Source organism: Zootoca vivipara, chromosome Z1 (assembly GCF_965207765.1).
Source record: "Zootoca vivipara chromosome Z1, rZooViv2.hap1.1, whole genome shotgun sequence".
In the NCBI taxonomy this organism is placed as follows: domain Eukaryota; kingdom Metazoa; phylum Chordata; class Lepidosauria; order Squamata; family Lacertidae; genus Zootoca; species Zootoca vivipara.
In genome coordinates, this window is record NC_142583.1 from 46868407 (window position 1) to 46892500 (window position 24094).

The 24094-nt window shown below is 43.4% G+C and overlaps 1 protein-coding gene and 1 long non-coding RNA gene across 2 annotated transcripts; both read left to right on the forward strand.

The window, feature by feature from the left end:
- Positions 1-19: 19 nt before the first annotated feature.
- On the forward strand, positions 20-4684 carry LOC148687365 (uncharacterized). The gene is made up of 2 exons (XR_015947770.1): positions 20-161; positions 4264-4684. It is a non-coding gene; the product is annotated as an uncharacterized LOC148687365 (long non-coding RNA).
- A 2025-nt stretch (positions 4685-6709) lies between these two features.
- Positions 6710-14908, forward strand: SMIM43 (small integral membrane protein 43). Its single transcript, XM_060279135.2, has 2 exons — positions 6710-9094; positions 14275-14908. Exon 1 carries the CDS (start codon positions 8742-8744, stop codon positions 8925-8927), a length of 186 nt encoding a protein of 61 aa, XP_060135118.1. The 5' UTR covers positions 6710-8741; the 3' UTR covers positions 8928-9094; positions 14275-14908.
- Positions 14909-24094: the final 9186 nt, after the last annotated feature.

Sequence of the window (24094 nt, forward strand, 5' to 3'; positions counted from 1 at the left end):
CGTGAACGGGAGATGGGGGGGGGGAAGGAGTTTCTGTTTGTGAGGGCGACCTCGAGCGGCCCTAAAGCGAGCTGTCTGGGTTTGCTGCTGGCGAGCCGCGTTGAGAGTCTTTGTTCTTCGGGTCAGGGCTATAATGTAATCCTAGACATACTCACTTCGGTGTAAGTCCCGTTGAGCTCAATAGGACTGGCTTCTGGGTCGGGGTATTAAGGGTTAGGATTCAGCCTAGAAAGGGACGCAGAGAAATGGCTAGAGCTGTAGCTTTCCAGTTACTCTGCAGGTTCCAGCCCGTAAATTGGTATATTTTGGAGTCCGATGTTTTATTTATTTATATAAGAAGGGAAAGAAAAAGCAAGGGGGAAAAGAAAACAAAGTAACAAACCGCAATGATAATATTCGGTCAAGATACAAAAAAAGCACGATCTCCTTAAACAAAAGCCCTTAAACATCTAGTGACCTGACTGAGATTCATCTGGTGTTTGGGTTATCTCAATAGCTGGCTCTGAAAGGACTCTAAAGAGTGTGGCAGAGATGCAGGCAGTGCTTTTTAGAAAAATTTGTTGACAGAATAATGTCTGTTGGTAGGTACTGTACTTTGAAGTCCCAAGAATTGTCAGGATTTCACAGCAACAGGGAGGGCTTGCAAATAGCCCTGCACAATGCTTTGAACCACCAGTGATCAGCTGGTCAGTGGTGCATCAGGGCTCTTGTGATTGGTAAGTGCATCTCCCCCTGTTCCTCAGTGGGTGTGATTTGGGGGGTGGGAATGCTTTTCAGGTCAAATTAGGATCTGGACCTAATTAGGCCCACAGATTGGAGTTCCCCACCTGATTTAATGCTTCCCCTGCCTCTACACAAACACTCTCCACATCTGAACTGCTCCCTTGGCTACAGAGTTTTAGAAGTCTGAAAGTAGAGTTAATTGTATTTTCATCTTGCGGCAGAGCAGCAATAATTGGATGCTAACTTAATTGCCCACATCTGGAAGCAATTGTCTCTTAATGTAGGTAGAATATAGGTTTTCAGAGGTAGAAACTAATTCTAGCAATGGAAAGAAACTGTACTGTACAGTAAAGACTTGCTGTTCTTAATTTTTGTAACAGCTTGCTTGTATTACAGGGTTGCTTATCATTGCAGTCATATACAGGTCTACTCAGAAGCCTGAGTTCAATGGGACTAACTCAAGTTAGTGTGTATAAGATTGTAGCCTCAATTAAAACAAGTGATGTATTGTGGCACCTTAAAGACCAACACATTTACTATGGCATATGCTTTAATGGAGTCAAGCCCATCAACTATCCTTGAGAATAGTTTGATTAAAAGGCAGTGTGTAAATCTAAATAAATAAATATTGTAGTTACTGGATTGCTTATTGTTTAACAGTCATTTAACTAATTCATAGTTTAAGTGCTATACAGAATGCAGGTAAGACCTAAGAAGCAGTCCAGTAAGTGGTGTTCCTGTAGAAACTCCATTGAATTAAAGGTTATTTATGTGGAGGCAGTACTTGGGTAGTATATATTTATTCTTTATAGCTTTATTCCAAATTGGTTTACAATTTGAATAGGTTGGCAGAAGAAAGTCAGTATTACAGTTACTGTAATTCTACATTCATTGTTATATATTGGGGTGATGACCCTTGTAATGAGCAAATTTAACATTTCAGATGGTTTTTTTGCTCTCTGAATATGATATACCAAGGAAAAACATGTCAGCTTCTTTTCACAGTCTTCCAGTAGCCTGTTAAGAGTATCTGCAGATCCCTGCATAAAATATAATAGTTACCAACAGATGCACTACAGTGGTAAGGCTATCCTTGTCCAGGAATGACTGTAGCTGGGGAACCAGACAAGCTGGTAAAAGGCGCTCCTAGCCAGACATGACACTTGGGCCTCTAGTGACAAAGATATACATATTCAGGAATAATCCTCATGTTCCTTCAGCAAGAAAAGATAACTTGCCTATCTCCCAAGCTTGGAAACCCAAAGAGCCTCTGTCTTCCCAGGATTCAAGCACAGTTTATTGGTCCTCATCCAGTCCACTACTGCATTCATCCATGGATCAACAGCTTTCACAGCCTGTTTTAGATGTCATGGAGAAGTAGAGCTTCTATCACCTATTGGTGATATCTTGTTCCAAAACTAATGACTTCTCCCAATGGCTTCATATAGCACTGGGAAGAGGAAAATTCCCTGTGGAAGTCCATAACACAAGTTGTACTCGCCCAGTGCTACTCTGAACCATGAAGAGAACCACGAGAACACAGTGCCTCCGATAAACTATCCCATTGAGTTGCTTCAAGAGGATACTATGGTCAATTGTATTAAAAAAAAACATCTGGGCTTACATTGTCCCTGTCTCTTATGCTAAAGGTAATCTACCAGGGCAACCAAGGCTGCTTCAGCTCTGAACCCAGACTGTAGTGCATCTAGTTAATTAGACTCATCCAGGAACACTTGCAGTTGCTTTGCAACTGCCCTTTGCACCACCTTGGCCAAGAAAGTGGCATTGGTGGCTGGTCTATAGTTATACTCTATTTGAAATGTAATATTAGAAAAGGAACGGCATATAGAAAAGGGTGCTATGCACAGGATCTCCAGCATTCTGGTGTGTGTGTGTGTGTGTATCTGGCGCTGGATTGCAAACTATGCTAATGTTTGGCTGTTAACACTGGCAAGAACACTGGATTCAGCCCGCCTGTTCCTTCTGAACAGGTGATGGATGCTAACAAAGGTCTTTGATTGCTGGCGGATGTACACTACCTAGATAGGAGACAATTTCAATGCTGTATTTCTTGCTGCTGTGTTTCTACAAAATCACACCAGGGATCCCTCTATGAAATGAATGTGGGATTGCTCCTTTTGATGTGTGATAGTATCTATCAAGTCATTTCAAAGAAATGCCTGCTGTGATCAGAAATTCCAGGAGCACTTACCTTTATAAGTGTCAACGGGAAGCTGATTGCTAAATGCATGTAGCAGTGAAGTGTGGTACAAAAGTATGACAAGATTCAATACATTCCTAGGGTTATTTGGTGAGGAGCACTGAAATATGCATAGTGCTCACCTGCTGTAGCATGCAGGTGCTCATTTAGCCCTTGCAGAGAAAGATGGTTGATCTTGAGGCTATCTGCTCTTGTATGTGACATTTGAAGCTGTGTATGTAATTCTTGCATGTAGCATATGTTTTTCTTGGATAATGCTCCTTGGGACATTCAAAAGGAGGTGATCCATGCCTATTGAACCAAATATACACAAGTAGCATGTGAAAGTGTAAGCATTAGAAGAAAGGCAAAAGAGTTAAAAGATAATGCTTGTCCCTGCTTGTTGGCACCTGTCTGTTTTGGGAGACAGTGGAGTGCACCTCCAGGGCTGAAGTCAAACTGCTGCATTAGCAGCACCAAAGTGACCTCTCCAGGACACAGGCCTGGGCTGTGTGTATGTAGGTTCTGGGCTGCTCAGAAGACAAGACCCCCACCAAAAGGATATATACCTTGTTTCCCTTATTTTAAGACGTAGTCATAAAATAAGCCGTAGCAGGATTTTTAAGCATTCAAGGAATATAAGCCATATCCTGAAAATAAGACATAGTGATAGGCACAGCAGCAATGCCAGCAGCGGCAGGAGGAGGGGGGGAATAATACATCCCCTGAAAATAAGCCATAGTGTGGGGTTGTGTTTTTTTTTGAAGAAAAATAAATATAAAACGGTGTCTTATTTTCGGAGAAACACGGCATGTAGTCCAATCCTATGTGGCTTTTCTCAGTAAGACTCACTGTTGGACTATCTGCCTGATAACTTATCCATTTGATTTTCACCCCTGGAGACATTATAAATTGAAATCCTGTGTACCATAATGGGACTTTCTTCCAAGGAAATCCTCATCCATTAGCTCACAGTGCAGGTGTTATATTTTTCAGGCTACAATCTTCACTTACCCAATTTCACACACTGGGAATTACTTCTGAGTAGACATGTATAGGATTGTGCTATAAATCTTGCTATTTATATCTCCTGCTTCTACTTTTCCATCCTACCTGTATCCTTTTGATTTGATGCGTATAAATAGCATCCTCTTAAATGTTCCAACAAGTTTTAAGCGAGAAATTAAGGATTGCCTGCAATCCTAAATATACTTGTTGTTTAGTCATTTAGTCGTGCCTGACTCTTCGTGACTTACTTGAAAGTAAATCTCATTGAACCTAGCAGGAGTTTCCACCAAATAATTTTATGGCTGTTATTGTCTTCGTTGTTTTGAATGCAGGAGGAAAATGTTTGAAACTAGAAATGCAATGAAGAGATTTGTTACAATACCTGACAAATGATGTTGGAATTAAGTTGCTGGCAAGGAGAAGGGGACGACAGAAGACAAGGTGGTTGGACAGTGTTCTTGAAGCTACCAACGTGAGTCTGACCAAACTGCGGGAGGCAGTGGAAGACAGGAGTGCCTGGTGTGCTCTGGTCCATGGGGTCACGAAGAGTAGGACATAACTAAATGACTAAACAACAAGGTATTACACAAGATGACTGAGAAGAAAATGATAACTGTTCATGAACCACCAGATGCACATCCATGGCAAAATTAATGTTTTATCGGGTAAATGGAATAGTTAAAGAAAATACTATTTTCACCTGGCTCCAGCACCTTTGATTTTCTGAGCTAATAAAAAATCTGTTTTATTCTGCTTCTGGTTTCCTTATTTATTATCACATCTTCCATACTGGTTAGTTACTTACCATTCCATGCTGCAGGAAATATATGCACAATGCAGACTGACATAACATGATACATGCAAATAAAATACTAAGTAAAAGTAGTGTCATTAATCTGTGAAGACCAGCCCTGTCACTAGACAACTTGTACACCAGTAAGTTTTTCTGGATGGCCTCCTGCAGGAAAACAGAAATGGGGGAAGAAATATTCAATGTGGTCATTGAAAAATGTTCATATGACTGCCAACTGTTGCTGATGACTGTGAAAAACTTTCAGTTTAAAGCTGAATCTAAGTGTTCATATACTGTAACTCTTTCATACATATTGATTTAAAAGTCAGAATGAGCAGGTGCTTTTTCAAGGAAAAAGAGATAATCAGACAAGTGAAATGGCTTCCATTTAGTTAGTGAACTGAATTAAGATACAGCTTATCACCCTGATACAGCAAGACTGATCTGTTTGCACAGAAAAGCCAATGAGTTACTGGCACCTACTGCACTATTGATTTTTAAGCTGAATAAATAAGGTTAGGATTTAGAACTTGCCTAGCTCAATGGTAATGTCTCTTGAAAACTCCTTAATAACAGTTGCCTCAGCACTACGTACTCTATTCTGTCTCCAAATGGGAAATGGGATGGCCTACATGGTCTATTTTAAGTTCCCAGTACTGTACAGTATTCAAAATAGGGGGCTGGATGGCACCCTGTCTTGAAATTGATATTGTTACATGCCAGCCCAATCTCTGAGCGATGCAAGATTACAGGGGTCCCAGGCATGCTTACCCAGGTTCTGTGTTTCCTTTTGGAAAGGGGGCACAGCTGAGACTGTGTTGTCTTTATTGATCAAACTATCCGTTCATGTTTTATGATCAAGCCATTAAACTGTTCATTAATTGAGCATGTTTTCATTTAGGCAGGCTTAGCTGATATGTTTTGTTGTCCTTGGGCTCTGGTTAAGAAGCCATTTTTACTTGTATCATCTATTGTGTTTGTGCATTCCCTGACTTACAGCTCTCAGCAAGAGCTAGTTTTGCTGGAGTGCCACTTGGAGGAGAGAATGGTAGGTTGTGCAGGTCAGCATGGGGAACAGAGAATATATAAAGGAATATATAAAAGAAGGGAAGTAGGATGCAAGAGGCTTCATATTCCCTTTCTCACCTTGCCTTATCTGTGTTACTTCCACTGCAGGATCTTAAGAGGCACAGCTTCCTTAAGCACAGACTCTGCAGATTTGTTAAGAATTACTAGGTGATAAAAATTGTTCAGAAACTCCCCCCCCCAAAAAAAAACTAAGTTAAAAAGGAACAAGTATTAACACCAGCAAGAGGTTTAGCTCCAGGGAGAGCAAAAACAATGCCACACCTGAAGAAGTGTAGTAATAATAATAATAATAATAATAATAATAATAATAATAATAATATATCCCACCCATCTGGCTGGGTTTCCCCAACCACTCTGGGCGGCTCCCAATAGAATATTAAAAGCATGATAAATACATCAAACATTAAAAGCTTCCCTAAACAGGGCTGCCTTCAGTTGTTTTCTAAAGTCAGGTAGTTGTTTATTTCCTTAACATCTGATGGGAGGGCGTTCCACAAGGCGGGCGCCACTACCAAGAAGGCCCTCTGCATGTTAACTGAATATCGCAGGTGAAAACGCACACACAGCTGAAGCCAAGTCTGCAGATGCACTTTGATGACCTGAAACATTAAACGTATATGAGTACAATATATATGTACCTTAGTTCTAGACAGTGGTGTTTGGTGCCCCTTGGGAATGGTGGGGCAGAAAGCAGGGATGTCAGTGGTAGGTGGAGCTAACAGCAGGAACAGCGAGAATCAATGACAAGCAAAGCCAACTTATTCTAGTTTTATCCCAATCCATCATCCTGCCAATCAACTCAGACTAAGGAGGGGGAAGCTGACAGCCAAGGCCACCTACTGGACTGGTTGTAAGCAAGCAGGCCGGGGCTGGTGAGGGTAGACTGAGGTTGATGGGGCATTGCCCCATTTGCATTAATTGATCAGCCTCTGACATGATTTCTACTTGTAGGCCACCGTGCAAAACAGGATTCTGAACTGAATGGGCTATTGGCCTGATCCTTCTAATATTCTCACAATGCAGGGTTCAGCAGCACACACATTGTGTTGCTGAATCATGCAAAAGTGTGGAGTAATAAGAGTGCTGGACAATGACTTGGGAGACCAGGGTCCGACTCCTCATTCAGCCATGAAGCTCACTGGGTGACTTGGGGTGAGTCACTGACTTTCAGCTTAATTTACGTCACAGGGTTGTTGAGAGGATAAAATGGGGAGGGGAGAACCATGTACTCCAACTGGAGCTCCCTGGAAGAATGTGTGGTATATAAATGTAATAAATCATTGTCATCGTCGTCAAATTAGCGCCAAGAGTGATGGACTCCTGGACCCCAGATCCCTGCCATGCTAATGCTGTAGGCACAGATGTCGGTGATCCAGAGAATATATGCTGCTGAGCATATGGGACCCCTGCATGATGTTTAAATCTGGCCTTACCCTTTGTGCTGAAAGTGTCCTATGTGACATTTTTGAAAATTGTGCATTCATTTTCATTTGTTTGCAGAGGAGCTAGACAACATTGCATCAGGTGTTATCCCACACTTTCCAGTTACTTTCTTAACCTAGAGACTGCCAGATGTTAGGCTATCCCTGTCCATATAGGGCCATAGCTGGGCCATCAGCCGAAGCTGATGGAAGCCACTCCGTGCCACTGAGGCCACCTGAGGGGTTCAAGTGACAGCAAAGGATCCAGAAGAACCCCCGAGCTGCATCCCTGCTCCTCAGAGGGAGAGCAACCAACCCCATCAAGAGCAGGCAACCTCCTATCCATCCGATGTAGGGAACCGCCCAATAACAGTTCCCCAGTCTTATCTGGATTGAGCTTCAATTTGTTGACAAAGAATGCATCCCAAGAGCGAGGAACCTGCTTCCTAACCACTCTATTGTGAGTACCAAAGGGTGGTCAAAAGATGCACTATCATACACATTTCCTTGGAAGCAAGTGACCCCATTGTGCTTAGCAGGGCTTCCTTGTGAAATCAAATAGGACCATGGGTGGGCATGGGCAAGATTTATGGAGGGGGGGGAGAAGGCTTTATGTGAGGAATGGGGCAGAACAGAGTTAGCTGTGACCCAATTGGTAAGTTAGTTAAGTATTATTATTCATTTACTTGATTGGGGGGCACTTGCCCCCCCCCCGACTACGTCCATGAACAGCACTGGGCTGCAAGATTCCCAAAAGGTCATGGAAAGTGTGCTGCCTGATCTCAAGGACGCACACCCAGTTTCTCCCCTTGCAGTGCTATGAAACGCGAGCTCTGCAGCTGTATATGCTGGGATGACTTTTCTTTTCCCCCAGACGAGTTTATCCGGTGGGCAAAAACTTCAGCGCCACCTTCGACGCAGAGACCAGGCCAGGGACAACAATGGCCCGATGATTTCTTTTCTCCCTCTAATTGAAACGGCCTCATTCGGAGGCAGAAATCGCAACCCTCCCTTGGCTCCGTTAGTTCCCGGGGCGCAGGCCTTTTGTTCCTTTGCACTTCATTCAGGAAACAGCTTCTCTCCCTCCCTCCCTCCCTCTTCCCCGGGCAGCTATTCTTCGTGCCACCGTTTTGGAGACTCCAAGATTCCTCTCGCCTCCAAGTCTGATGTTCCCTCCTTGTTCGCCTGCTTGCTTTTGCTTCTGCTCGCTCTCTCCGGGGGGAATTCCTTTCCGAGCAGCCGCCGCTGCCCCCGGACCGAGACCGGATTCTTCTTCGGACGGTCCCGACCTTGCCAAGGAACATGATGTGGCGGCGAGGAGCAGCAGATCGGCAAGGCGGCGGCGCTTGCCAGGGCGGCTGAATGTCCCGATCCCATCCCACCATCAAAACACACACACACACCGCCTCCCTCCCTGGAGTCCGGAGCAGGGCAGTTAGTGACTGATGGGAACCTGTAGGCAAGGAGTAGCAGCGGTGACGGCAGCAGCAGCAGCAGCAGCAGCAGTATGGAGTGGGAATTCAACTTGCTCCTCTACCTGGCGCTTTTCTTCCTCTTGCTCTTCCTGCTCTTCCTGCTGCTCTTCGGGGTCATCAAGCAGCTCAAGAACTCCGTGGCCAGCACGGCGGGCGGCCAGCCCGGGAGACACTCCTTGCGCGAGCCCTGGGGCTTCTTCCGAGAGCAAGCCCTATGACGGAGCCCCGCGCCGGGGGGAAAGGGCTGCTGCGCAACTCCGGCTCTAGGGGACGCTGCGGAGGACCTCTCAGGCCACGACGCCACCGCCTGGTATCCCCCCTCCATCCCACCTGCAAACATTCGGTGGGGAGGAGGGGGCCTCTAGATACGGGAGCCAAGACACAGGTAGGTTTTATCTACAGGCAGTATTTATTTAAATTTTAAAGCAGGACCTAAAATGGCAAACGATAGCTCAGTCCGCAGAGCATGGGACTCTTAATCTCAGGGTCGTGGCTTCGAGCCCTAAATTCCTGCATTGCAGGGGGTTGGACTAGATGACCCTTAGGGTCCCTTCCAACTCCACAATTCTGGGGTTTAGCCTGAATCCTGGCTCCCACCATTGGCTATACTGGCAGAGGCTGATGGGAGTTGAAGTCCAGCAACATCTGTGATGGGATAGTGGCATAGGAGCCAACTCCTAGGGGCTGAGGCATAGCTGCCAAGTTTTCCCTTTTCTCGCAAGGAAGCCTATTCAGCATAAGGGAAAATCCCTTTAAAAAAGGGATAACTTGGCAGCTATGGCTGAGGGGGCTTCCCCCCCCCCAATAAAATATTTGAGGGAGCCGGGGGGCCCAAAAGTTGATGGGCATTACCATTCAAGTAGTGCAAGACAGGAGTGCCTGGCGTGCTATGGTCCATGGGGTCACGAAGAGTCGGACACGACTAAACGACTAAACAACAACAAAAGTGTGCATGCAGCACATCATGTGATAGATTATGTGGGGTGGGGCTTACCTGCCCCCCATATTTTATTTGAGTTGGCACCCTTGCTGAGCAGTGCTTAGATCTGGAGAAGGCTGATCCGAAGTCACACTTCTTCAAAGGCATGCTACACGCTTTCCCAAGTCAAGTTGTTGGTGGAGCCATTGGCCATCACAACAGAACTTGCTTCCTCATGTCAGTTTCCTACCTGTGAAATGGGGCAATTGGCATCCTACCTAAAAAAAACCCATTGCTGTGCAATTTGTTTTTTACGTTTACCAGCAGCAGTAGAGATATCTATACCAGTTCCATCGGTGTGCCAGAGCTATTCTTTAGTTGCATCATTTAAATTGGCTTTCGTAACTTATCTCTTTTATGGCCTAGCAAATCTCTTGGCAAAAATAATTCTGAATCGAGTCACAATTTAAGTAAAGTGATTGAACTGACTGAGAAAACTATTTGACATAACAGCTGGGAAAGGGGCGGTGAGGGAAAATTCTGAACAGACTACATAAGTAATATATGTGAGGTGTTTTGAACACTCAAAAGTAGACTGCATTGACTAAAAGTTTCCATTGCTGCATTCTCTACTGCCTATCAGTTAAAAACCTAACAATTCCCCATATCTTTTGTTCTGTTTTCCATCTATTCCTAGTTTTAACTGCTTCGTTTTTGTGGCATCATCCATACATGCAATACTACTTCACTGTTTTGATTACTTTCTGCATTGTCTTGGCCCTGAGGTGCACTTCATGATCATGTGGGTCAAAATGGGTTGCTTGCATGTTCCTTTGTCCATCTGTTTTGCTTTCCTGTCACAGCACACATGCCCTCTTATCATTCATTTCCTTAATCCAGTACAGCATGGACGGCTAGTATATGTGATTCTTAGCCAACCCTGAGCTGCAGGTGACTGCCTACAGTGGAGGGGCCTCCTACACTCTTGGGTGGACACCCACCACACAGAGCACACAGACCCCCTTTGAGCAATATTTCATCTCCATGAATGACTGATGTGGTGATGACTGGGGAGGGCCAATTTGTATCCCTATCAGCACAGTGGGCTCTGCCCACTTTAGTATCTTTTATATTTCAGTCTTTGATGCTGCCACCAAAATTGATGGGGCCTTGGCAGGAGAAAAGGAAAAAAATGCTTTGGGGTGGCTAGATCAGACCCCCTGACCTGATGGTTAATCATTCCTGCTGCACAGCTGTGACCTTGCTCATAGCCAGGAGATGAGCACGCCACTGCCAAACGTAGAAGAGTTTTCATCAAATATGGAAGCACTCTGCTACACTGCTTTTCTCATTAGAAAAATTGAAAAGATTACAGCTTCCTGCCACTGTTAGACATGATGAACTTTGAGCTATGGCTTGGCTAAAGGGTTCAGCCTCTGAACTTCTTTCCACTTCAAAATATGAAGGAGCATCTGAAGAGGTGGTTGTCACTACAGAATCATTAAAGCCCATCCCCAAAATGCTGCACCAACCCAAATGAGGCCCAAAGAACATCTGATTTTTTATTTTTTTAAATTTGTATTTCAGAAGTTCTTCATGTCTCTGACTGTTGTTGCTGTATTTTTTGTTTTGTTTCGTGGGTGCCCTTGTAAAGGAGCTCAGAACTGCAGAGTCTGTGGATTTGAATCAAGATAATTTTCAGAGGGTGTGTAGGGATTTCTTGCATCTGTCTGCAGTTTGGAGAGGAGCAGACGTAACAGGTCGGAGGCTAACAGTTGTTTGGGAGAAAAAAACAATTGCATGCATGGTTAAGTGGTTTCATCTGTATGCTGCAAATGGCTCCTGACCACTCTTAATCTTTGAAAGTTATGACTGGACTGTTAATCTTGTGTAAGGAAGCTCGTAGGCAAGTTTGGATAATGAGCTCAGTGGCTGCATTCTGACAGTCACAATTTGCACCTCCTTAATTTGTAAGTAACTCAGCAGCTCTCATCAAGTGTCAAACCTTATAGAAGAAATCAGTTACCCAATTCTTCCCTGGATAACTGACGCATCCCACCACAATTTTCAGCACCAGCTATCAAGAGAGGATTGGGTGACCCATTTCTTCCATAAAGTTTGAGACCTGGTGATGATACCTGCACGAAATTACTGAGGTGCAAATGTTATCTAGATAACATTGTAAGAAATATCCTGCTCTCCCAAATGTGTGATTCTTATCCCTATAGTGCAGGCATGTCCAAAGTCCGTTTCGGGGGCCTAATCTGGCCTGTTGGTTGATTTAATCCAGCCCCCGTGGCAGTATATGTCCTGGAGTAAAATCCTAAAAAAACACACTCAGCAACTTCAATCCTAAAAGCTTCAATCCTAAATGGCTCAACAACTTTGGTCGGCCGTCATGTACATTCACTTCATCAAATCTGGCCCTCTTTGAAAAAAAGTTTGGGCACTCCTGCTATAGTGCATCCAAAACCTGTCTGTTGCATCTAAGGTAACTTAACACATATATGAGCAGAGATACACTGTTGACCAATGAACAGGCTCTTAACCTTGAATGTGGAAAACCTGGTTTTCAATGCCAGTTCTGCAATGGATTCACCGACTTGCCTCCAGCAATTCAATGATAAATCTCTAAAATGGAAAGTGATGCAACATCATAGGGTACCTCTTAAAAACATAACGGAGCTGTGTTTGGCCGGACCCGAGCAATCATAAGTAATATAGACAGTTAAGTAGGCCCAGGGCTTTTTTTCAGCTCAGTTCTGTCACCTCTCAAGTGGGAGCCATTGCCATTATAAGAGGTGTTCATGCTGAATTCCAGCACCTCTTTTTCTAGAAAAATAGCACTGAGTAGGCCAGTAGGTCAATTTTGGACCAGAGGTAGCCATATGAATGATGCAAATGAAGTATTTAAATCTGAGGGAACCCCCAAATATGTCGCCATTTCAGACCTTCAAGGCTGCTGACCAGACCTAACCATAGTTCTTTATTGTGGAAATAATGAATTAAAAGATACCTCAAGTATAAGCAGTGACGGTTTATGGCCAGCTAGACCGTAAAAAGCAAAATGACTGCCAACCTGAATAGATGCCCCTGTGTTTCTGGGCTGTGCTGGGTAATGGAAGGTTCAGTTAAGTTCACTGTTCAGTTTTAATGCTTTTGCCTAGGAGATGCTATGTGCTGTTATCAGCTGCTAATTACTAGAACAATATTGATCAAATATAGGAAAAAGAGATAAAAACAAAAGGGATAACTGGGGCTTGGCTAACTGACAAACAAATGGAATATGATGACAAGATTTATAAAAGCATGAGGATTGTTAGGGACTCAGCTAGGTATCAGATCTAATTCCCATTATGTCAAGATAAATTTTGGTGAATTAATTTAATTTAATTTTAGATCATGCCTAAGTTGCCTAGCAGGATCCTGACAGTGCCTCACAGAACAAAACTATTGTAATATCTTATGAGAACCGTAATTAACTAATAACATTATTATTCAAAACAATGATTCAGTATCTGAAGAAGTGTGCATGCACACGAAAGCTCATACCAATGACAAACTTTGTTGGTCTCTAAGGTGCTACTGGAAGGAATTTTCTTTTTGTTGTTGTTTCGACTACGTCAGACCAACACAGCTACCTACCTGTAACTATTATTATTCAAGGCTTCTTGTTTCTTTTTTACTTTCTGATCATCCACTTCTTGCTACTGGAAACAGCAACAATTGAAGGAATTGCAATTTCAATGAGGGATTTTGCAAACCATTCCCACATGGCAACCTTGGGGCTGGCTGAAAAGGATCCAAGGGATCATACATGATGTTATATAGTACACATTTTACCTGCCCTATGGTATTTATAGTTGATGGTGGTTAAAGAAAGCCAGGTGTATTATACTTGATTAAAGGGTGACAGAGGGATTGCAGTCTTTATTTCTGAAAGCTGAGCTGGAGAGATAGTCAACTAATTACCGGTATATGTAATTGGGAGACTGAAGTTGCTGACATTGTGCAGCCCCAGCTGCCTCAATAGCTGTGGCAAAGTGGTGCATGTGGGGCTTGTCCACACTTCTGCTTGTGCTGTGCCTAGAAAGCACATGGCTGAATGGTTTTCCGCTTGATTTGTGCTTTCTAGACATGAGTTCAAGCAGTTTCCACCTAGCTCTGCTCCTTTCCAAGGGAAAACCTGCTCTTTAGTAACCGATCGGAACAAATGGCAATCCGAGCAAATACATGAAGCACTGTTTGCTCTGATTGAGTGCTAAAGAGTGGTTTTCCTTAGAGGAAAAGCAATGGGATGAGAGAAAGTGCGGGTAAGCTCTTGGGCTCTCTACCCAGGGGATTAAATTCATTCTAGCCTGTCAGACATTACTGATTCAGCCCTATAGCAGAGAGAATGGGAGAGGCATTGGGGGGGGGGTATGGTAAGCCCCACCCTGCATAATTGATGACAAGATGATACAAATGCACACCATTTGAATGGCAATGCCCATCAACTTTGGGTGGCCATGGCCTCCTCAAATATTTTATTTGGGGGAGCAAAGGGACCTCGGCCCCTAGGAGTTGGCTCCTATGAAGATGCAAAGCATACTCATTCATTCACCATCTCCCTCTCCCTCTCTCTCTCTCTCTCTCTCTCTCTCTAGATACCTAACTGAAGTTTGCAAAGTGACCAACCTGATATGTCTTGTTTACTTCCAGTGAGCTGCTAATCTACAAAAGACATGGTGTCAATGATTTGCTCAGTTGAGATGGACTCCCCTGTGCCACTAGGCATTAGGACAGGAATGCCATATCACTTGTCCTTGAACATAATAAGACTATGCTCTTTGGAGAAAGGCAATCTGGTTGAAAAGGCAGCTGTGCTTGGAGACTGGACAAGTAACGGAATCAACCAATAATGGCCATGCAACGTAGCAAAACTGAATTTTTTTTTGGTGGTGAACTGCAACCTGCATTTTAAAATGCCTGTCATGTTCTTTTTCTTTTTCTTATTTGCCAATCCCCACAAATCTGGTCAGCCCATAAATAGCTTTTCTCCTTGGGAGTGTGTCCATGAGAGTGGCTGAGCGGCAGGCATCTCTTTAGATCACAAACAAGACTGCAAATGCATCATACAGCAGTAACTTGGTTATGTCCTCCCACTACCCAACTTCGTTTCTTTTGTTTTGCAAATGAAATTTGTACTTTCTTGTGATTTATGTTTTTGGTCTTTCTGAAAACACTGAACTGAAAGGATAACACTTGTAACAAGATTAAAGGCTGCTGACCTTCACCACTGATGGTGAAGAGCACAGAAATCCTTATTTAATAATTATTCTAAAAGATCCATTAAACCAGAACATCAATCATCTACTCTGCAGAGCTTACAATGACTTTAAACTACCATCCTATAGTGTCTCATATACGCAATCAGGCAGCTTTAGTGTTAATAATAATAATAATAATAATAATAATAATAATAATAAAATTTTATTTATACCCCGCCCTCCCCAGTCAAAAACCGGGCTCAGGGCGGCTGACACCAACAGAATTACAATAAAACATAAAAACAATTAATTAAAATACAGATTAAAATACCGTATTAAAATTTAAAGTGCAGCCTCAATTCAAGTATTCCATAAATCCAAGCCATGAGGGAGGAAAAACACAGGGGTCAAGCTGAGTCTAACCCAAAGGCCAGGTGGAACAGCTCTGTCTTGCAGGCCCTGCGGAAAGATGACAAATCCCGCAGGGCCCTGGTCTCCTGGGAAAGAGTGTTCCACCAAGTTGGGGCCAGTACTGAAAAGGCCCTGGCTCTAGTAGAGGCCAATCTAGCCATCTTATGGCTCGGGATCTCCAGAATATTGTTGTTTGTGGACCTTAAGGTCCTCCGCGGGGCATACCAGGAGAGGCGGTCCCGTAGGTACGAGGGTCCCAAGCCGCATAGGGCTTTAAAGGTCAAAACCAGCACCTTAAACCTGATCCTGTACTCCACCGGGAGCCAGTGCAGCTGGTAAAGCACTGGATGAATGTGATCCCGCGGCCGGGTTCCTGTAAGGAGCCTCGCTGCGGCATTCTGCACCCGCTGGAGTTTCTGGGTCAGCTTTAAGGGCAGCCCCGCGTAGAGCGAGTTACAATAGTCAAGCCTGGAGGTGATCGTCGCATGGATCACTGTGGCCAGATCAGGACGAGAGAGGTAAGGGACCAACTGCTTCATACGGCGGAGATGGAAAAATGCCACCTTTGCTGTGGATGCAACCTGCGCCTCCATGGAAAGGGAGATGTCAAAGGTTACACCCAAGCTCTTGACAGAATACGCTAGCTGTTTTATGATACTCTATATGTCAAAAGCCCAGCTCCCATCATACTCAAGGATTATCATAAAATCCAGCATGGGACTATATAGGCAGAGGAGAGGCTAAAGTCTAGTAGCAATAGGTAATTGACCTGTGTGCCAGGGGTAGCTGGCATGTGCCCTTCAGATGTAGCTGGACAACTCCTAGTATCCCTGGCTATTGGCCATGCTGGCTAAGGCTGATGTCTGTTGGAATAATAATGATACTGATAACAAGTTTATTATTTGTACCCTGCCCACATGACTGGGTTGCCCCCAGCTTGTGGAGGGTACTACATGGGCTACCTCTTCTGTGTGCCCTTCCCACAATAATGACTTTTCTGGTAAAGGGGGCCTGTTTTAGGTGAATATGCTGAAATTCTAAGAACACACCTCTCTGCAATAGCTGGTCAAGGCTATGACTCATATTCCATTAAATTAAGCGGAGAAACTTCATTGGGTTATAGAATTGCTGGGAAAGTGTCTTATGAATGTTTGTCTTTTTTGTATTGTTTTTTTAAAAATATGTTTGTGCTGATGATACAAAGTCTTGTAAATTGTCATAACGTGTGCCTTCCTGTGAACATGAATAGGAATCCAAAGTGATGTGTGTGTATATAAATAAAAAACAGCCTTAAGTTGCTGTCATCTAGTGATTGTGTTTCATGCTCTGTTGTGTCAGCATTCGTTGTCAGGCTTAACTGCCTGTTTTGTGATCAGTTTATTACAGTCAGTGAATGAGAAAAGCAGTTATCTTTCCCCAAAGTTATTTACTAAGAGCCTAAGAAAAGCTGTGCCGGGTCAGAGCAGTGGCTCATCTTCTCAGCATCATCTTTTCACCCAACCAGATGCCAAAGGGAGGCCTACAAACAGCACCTGAGGACAAAAGCACTGCAGTTTCCAGCAACTGGCCTCTTGACTATGGAGCTAAACCAAAACCATTATGGTTAGTAGCCATAGATAGCCTATACCTCCATGAATTTGTCCAGTCATCTTTTAAAGCCACCCAAATTCCATAGTTTAACTACACACCATGTGAAGAACTAGTTTCTTTTATCTGTCCTGAATCTTTCAACATTCAGCTTTGTTGGGTATCCTCCAGTTCTAGTGTTATGAGTGAGGAAGAAAAACTTTTCTCTACCCGCTTTCTCCTCCCATGTTTATTATTTTATACACTTCTGACATGTCACCTCTTACTTACCTTTTCTCTAACTAAAAAGTCCCAAATGAGGTAACTTTCCCTCATACGGGAGTTTCTCCAGCCTCTTTTGGACCAACAATTGTGTATGGACATAACCAACTAAACAAGAAAGGATCTCAAGATCATAGATGTCCATGCAGCAAGCAGTTGAATATTACACAATCATTTCCAAGAGAAAGCTGAATAAATTTTTTTTGGGGGGGGAATAATGGGTGGGATTCACCTAACAAGCCCCACCAGTGGAAGCCGTGCACAAGAGTTTCCACTTGCACAATGGCACTTTATCCCCTCTGTCCTCCTGTGCCTCCAAAATTGGCTTTTCGGGGGTGGGAGAACCCCCCAGGACAGTTTGCAGGGGGAGAGAGAATCATTCCACCTGACAAGCTGATCAACTTGCAGAGATGAAACATTTGTAAGAGTGTGACGTTGAATTCCACCCAATAGGTCAACCACTAAGGAAAGTAGACCATCTCTCATCCGTTTTGATCAAACAATTGCAGGGCCCTTTTACATTAATGCAAACATCAAATGCTATAATGGAGCAGCTCTGTGATAGAGAAGGAGGTGGAAAACAAACAAGCAAACAAACCCTTCAGAGTAGCCACAGCAGAAGTTATTAGAAGGGAACTTTACTGGTTGTGGATAGGTATGAATTTCTGCTCATACAATCAATGAGCTCCCAAGTTCCTGTAAAGCCAAATTTACATTTGTCTTGCCCTGCCCCCTGCCCACCAGCAGGTTGTAGAGAAAGGAACGTGCCCCTGAATCTGAAAAAGGTTCCCCATCCTGATTTACAGGCTCATAGTAGCCCTTGCAGAGAGTAGGGGCTCTGAAATTGTACCATGGGGTTGTGTGTCTGGCCTCCACATGGGGGCACCAATTTTCCACGAATGATTCTTCTGCACAAACACTGCCTTTAGTTGTTTTATTCAGGCATTATACTTGTTGAGCTTTAAGAAAAATAAAGGTTAAGTACAATGAATGCAAAGGAGGGAAAACAAATTAACTAAAACTAAAACATAAACAGCCCAGCTGATTAACCCTGGTAGGTAGCTGCAAGGAAACAGGAAATTCTCTTGGGCAGAAACCTCTGTGTTCTGTGCACATCCCTTTGGAACCCTGGCCAATGTGTGGAGAAGTGCAGAGTGATTGCAGACAATGCTGCTCATGAAATGATCCATGCCTTTACAGCTAAGAATGAACAAAAGGTTACATTCATGAAATAAGTTGCTTGCTTATATTGCAACATGTGATACTCTGAGGCAAAAATCACATTTACTGTTGTGATACCATTGTGGAGTTAATTCAGTTTGTGGATGTGAAGCTTAAGAGTTAAACACCACGAGTTGTTATTCTCTGTCATGAATTTTCTCTGGTGACACTCCTTAGGGGAGACATTATCAGTTGCTGCTGCTGTTCCTTATTCCATTATGGCTGCTAAATTGGTCAACGTTATCTCACTATATCATTTCAATGCTTCATCGCTCCTCTTCTGCTTATTTCTTAAAGCCTCCTCATGAAATAAAAAAATAAAACCCCTTGGCCCGGTGTGCATCTCCAAGCTTCTCTAAGTGGGTGATTGTTTATCAGACACACTTCTTTCCCTATTGGAATGTGAGTGATATTTCTACATGTGCCTTGATTATCTTCAATGAATCTATGAATGGGAGCTTTGTGGAGTTTTGCTGATACTATCCAAAAAGAGAGAGAAATCTCCGGATGAAACACACTGCGTCGAGCCAATTAAGCAGACTCTGCTGGACCATAAAAGGAAAGAGAAACAGACCATAGCTGTTTGCTTTCTCTTTGGTGTTAATTATCTCAAGATATTGAATCCTGGGTCCTAGAGACGTTTAAATGATCCTTGTAATTGGGATATGGATTCAGACCATTAGAATTTTTCAGGTTCATTTACTCTGTTCCTTCTGCTTGATGTTTCCCTTTCATGTTCCCTTCCTGGCTTCTCTTCTTCAGGGCCCAGATGCCACTGTTATGAATTCTTAATACTGTATTGTCAATAGATACAAACCACATCATCCCGATGACTAGAGAAGTTAATGTTACTGAGAACTTGGGTTCAATTATATTGGCTAGTGTTCTAAGAGCAGGTCAATCCTCTGCATGTTTACTTGGAAGTGCAATTTGCTGTGCTCAATGGAGCTTACCACCAGAGGCACCAGCTTGCGAGGGCAATTGGAGGGTGTCGATGCACACAATGTCAGGATGTTGGGAGGAGCTGGGGGTGGAGCTGAATGCAGTGGCAGCACAGCTTTAACGGCTGGCTCCTCTCCCTCCTGTCATACCCACGTTTGTGTGGATGAGCCCGCACCATGAGAAGGCTAGTTGTAGTGATTGATAAAATCGTGTTTATGGAAGACAATCTTACTCGGCTACGAGTGATCACCAAAGAAGAAGAAGTTGTAGTGAGAAAGATAGCCCACCGATGCCTAGCACAACATAGGAAGCTGCATGAAGATCCCAGGTTCAAATAGAAACGTAGCTGGGAGGGAATGGAGGAAGCCGACAAAGATATGGGATATAAGATAGTTTGAAAATATTGTTGTTTTTGTTGTATTGTATTGTTATGTTTCTTATTCTGCTTTATTATGTTTTTTGTTATGTTTTTTGTTTTGTTTTTTATGCTGTGTTATTGTAATATATATATATATATATATATATATATATATATATATATATATATAAGAAGATCCCAGGTTCAAATCCCAGCCCTACCTGGAGATTCCAGGATTTGAACCTGGGACCTTCTGCATGCAAAGCATGGTCCCTTCTACAGACCTACAGACCTTCCCCACATTGCCAAGACGTGGCCAGGATAGCGGCAGCTACTAGACACCTCCAATGTGGTATAAGGGCTGTGTGAATAAGTGTTTTGTCCTTGTCACCCTTGTCCAGTAGGGTGGTGTTTTTTCTCCCATTAGCATTCCGGTGTTCTGATTAATTCAAGAGAGTTCTGGAAGCTTATCTGTGTGAAAGAAACAAGCAGAAGGTTCATGATGTTTGGGTTATTCCTTCAGAGAAGCCGAGTACAGCTGGCTTAAACTGGTTCTCTTACCTCTTTCTGTCAAGGTCATGCTGGCCAGAAGGAGCCTCGGTTTCACTTTCTATCTCTTTTCCTTCTGGTGTGGTGTCCTGTATATACAGTCAAACCTCTTCTTACGTCCACTTCCGCTTGTGTCCATTTCGCTCAATGTCCACGGCAAACCTGGAAGTAACTGGCGGGTTTGCCGCCGTTCGCACATGTGCAGAAGCGGGCAATCGCTGCCCACACCTGCGCACAACGGCGCCTCTTCCAGTGACCCGTTTCGACCTCCAGACGGACCTCCGGAACGGATTATGTTCGCAGGTAGAGGTTCCGCTGTAGTGTTAAGGTTTAGACTTATTATAAGTTATTGTAAGCTTAAGTTAAGTCTGCTGCAACTGGATTTCTTATGGACAGTGCCAATCCTGAATGTATTGGATTTGTGGCCATTATGCTCATTTGCCTTCAGTAGCAGTAATGCTTTGCTGGATGAAATACAATTGCCTCTGGTCTATTTTGGGGGGATCCTGCAACTGAAATTTAAGTTTTTTACTCTGCTATCTATACTCTGGAATCTGCTCTGGATGAATACTGAGTAGAATTCCATGACAGTCCCGAGTACAGTGGTACCTCGGGTTACAGGCACTTCAGGTTACAGATGCTTCAGGTTACAGACACCGCTAAACCAGAAATAGTACCTCAGGTTAAGAACTTTACTTCAGGATGAGAACAGAAATCACGCGCCAGCGTCACGACAGCAGTGGGAGGGCCCATTAGCTAAAGTGGTACCTCAGGTTAAGAACAGTTTCAGGTTAAGAACAGACCTCCAGAACGAATTAAGTTCTTAACCCGAGGTACCACTGTACATGCTTGTCCCAGATGTCACCAAAGCCTGCCTGGAATTTAATAAGAAAACTGTACCCTAAAAAGTTATTCACTATTTTACAATTTTATAGAACAATGTTTTAAATATATATAGGACTATTTTGAGGGCTAGTCTTTTGTGGTTTTGCTTCTGTTTGTTTGGTGTTGTCCGCTTTTACCTGTTACAGAGATTTTCTGCACCAAACTTTACAATACTGTAACGTTGTGGCAGCGGCCATGAATGGAAGGGGTATAGATTCCAGCAATCCAGCATGACTGTTCTGCTCCCCTATGCCACCACCATCATGCCTACAATTGCTGCGTTCCATCAATTCTGCTGGTGTACCATTTGCAGAGGAATGGCTCTGCCAGCTGAGTGGGGCATTCCACCAGCATCTCTCTCATGGTGGTGCTGTATCTGCCATTCTGCTGCCATAGCACGGCTTCCTCCGCATACTAGCAGCCTTTAGTTGTGGAGCATCAGTGTATGATTGCAGCCTTAGAGGTGCTATTTCCAGTGTGGGATTTCTGCAAATGGACTGCACAGAAAAGTTTCATTGTGGTTAGCTGGAAAATACAGATTCACTGATTCACCCAGGCTTCATCCCACACAAAGTCACACCACGAATTCTTCTTCAACATGTCTTGGTCTATGATTTGCTCTTTCCAGACCTCTTCATAGTCTTCCCCTTCGATGTGCTTGATCTCTTCTGCTGTGCAATTCATGTTTACATTCAGTCAAAACGGAATGTAACTAATTCAAATGGATGTAACTAATTCAAAGAGACATTATGTAGCTCAGGATTCGATCATGGAACTACTTGAACATGTTGACTTTGGAAGTATGCTGTGTAATCCCCATTGGACTGTCACGCCATCTCTGGAGGAGGAGGAAAAAAATTAAACACGATAGTAGAGTTCCCCCAAAATAGACCAGAGGCAATTGTACTTCATCCAGCAGAGCTTTACTGCTACTGAAGGCAAAAGAGTATAATGGTCACAAATCTAATACATTCAGGATTTGCACAGTTTATTGAAAAAATCCAGTTGCAGCACTTATAATAAAACTTACAATGACTTATAATAAGACTAAACCTTATCACTATAGCATACAGAACAGAACATCACATCAGAACAAAGAGAGATAGAAAGAGAAAATGAGTGAGTTAAACCCAGGCTCCTTCTGGCCTTACTATTATAGTCAGCATGACCTTGACAGAAAGATAACAGAACCAGTTTAAACCATCTGTACTCAGCTTCCCAGAAGGAATAACCCAAACAAGAACCTTCTGCCTGCTTCTTTCACATAGAAAGAAAACTTTCCAGAACACTCTTGAACTAATCATAACAGGAAAGATCACAAAGAATACATCAGATCAATACTTTCTGTACTAAGAAATGTAAACTGAGGTTCAGCTGAACCTCAGCATGTCTTACTTTCTCTGGATCATAGAATCATAGAGTTGGAAGAGACCACAAGGGCCATCCAGTCCAACCCCCTGCCAAGCAGGAAACACCATCAAAGCACCATCAAAGACATATGCCTGTCAAGCCTCTGCTGTGGGATCAGGGCTGTGGGAAAACACAAGGAGGTGTCACAGAGGTACCTATAAGTCCTTAAAGTATGTGTATTGCTAATCCTAGCATAAAGAGTTGCACAACAACTAATGTAAGGGCTTACATCTTCTGATTCATAGCTTCCACACTACTTAAACACACCAGTGGCATAGCGCTGCTCATCGGTGCCCAGGGCGGGTGCATGCACGTGCCAGGCTGGGGTGGAGCGCACTTGCCCAGTCCTCACTGCCGTGCAGAAGCAGGGAAAGGCAGGGCACAGAAGTTGCTCTTGGTGGGTACAGGACATAGGATGCTCTTCACCCTCTGCTGTCATCAAGCTCCCTCCTCTGGAGCCAGGCAGGGCATGGGGATCCCTGTGGGGGCACCTGGTTCTGTGCCTGGGGCCTTGGCCCCCTGCCCCCCCACTATGCCACTAAAACAAACACAAAGAATTTGTAATTGTGGAAGTCTACTATGCCATGGAAATGTTAGGTTTGATATGTAATCCAGTCTATTTCAAATGTATATTATTTTATGCTAACTCACCTGCCCCCCAAACCCAATAAAAGATCATAACAATGAGGTAAACATTGAAAGAACAATATGGTTGGATGCTAGCTGGCTGATTATCTCAATTGGAATTATTTTCATGGTATTTCCCACATTTAGGATATTCCCTGTCCCTTCCTCAACCCATACTATCTGTAAGAGACAAATATTGGATAGTAGCTGGTCTGATGCTAATATACAGGATGAGGATCAGGCTAAGTAAATAGGGCCATCCTGCAATCCTAATCAGTGTTTGAATTGTGGGGCTTTTATGAAATCCACACTCCTCACATAAAAGTCAAGCTACTCCTTGACTTTTTCAGCCAAATCAAGTATAGCCTTCTAAAACCAGTAGCTAAGGGATCAGAATTTGAACACTTGATGTGGCATATGCCTTGCACTCTGGTCATTATTTTTTCTTTTTCTCCAGTATTTTTCTTTGCTTTTCTTCCACTTAAGGGCCTCTGCGGCCTGCGCTTCTTCTGTTTCAGAAACTTGTTTCATGTTCTTCCTGTAATGTAATCCCCCCGCCCTCCAGGAGCTAGATGAAATGACATGAGGGTTGGAGAAACAATGAGCATTTTCCCTGTAAGCTAACTACAAAGTGTTGTTATAGTAGGGTGGTGTTTTTCCCCCATTAGCATTCCGCTTCAACACCAGGGATCACATGAGAATTCAAGCATCTTCCGATATGTCCATTTGCAATGGGCTGCAGTTTAAAATGAAATATGATCTCCCACAAAATACTTGTTTTACTGGGCCTCAAAATAACATTTCCCGCTTTCAGATTGAGTATGGCAGATGGGAAAAGAATCAGCCCCCTTTCACAAACAATCACAATTACCCTAGGGATAAACCATCTTTGACTTCTGGTATATACAATATCAAAATACACATGTAATCTTTCTGCCCATCATTCTAAAATGAAGCTGTCATATT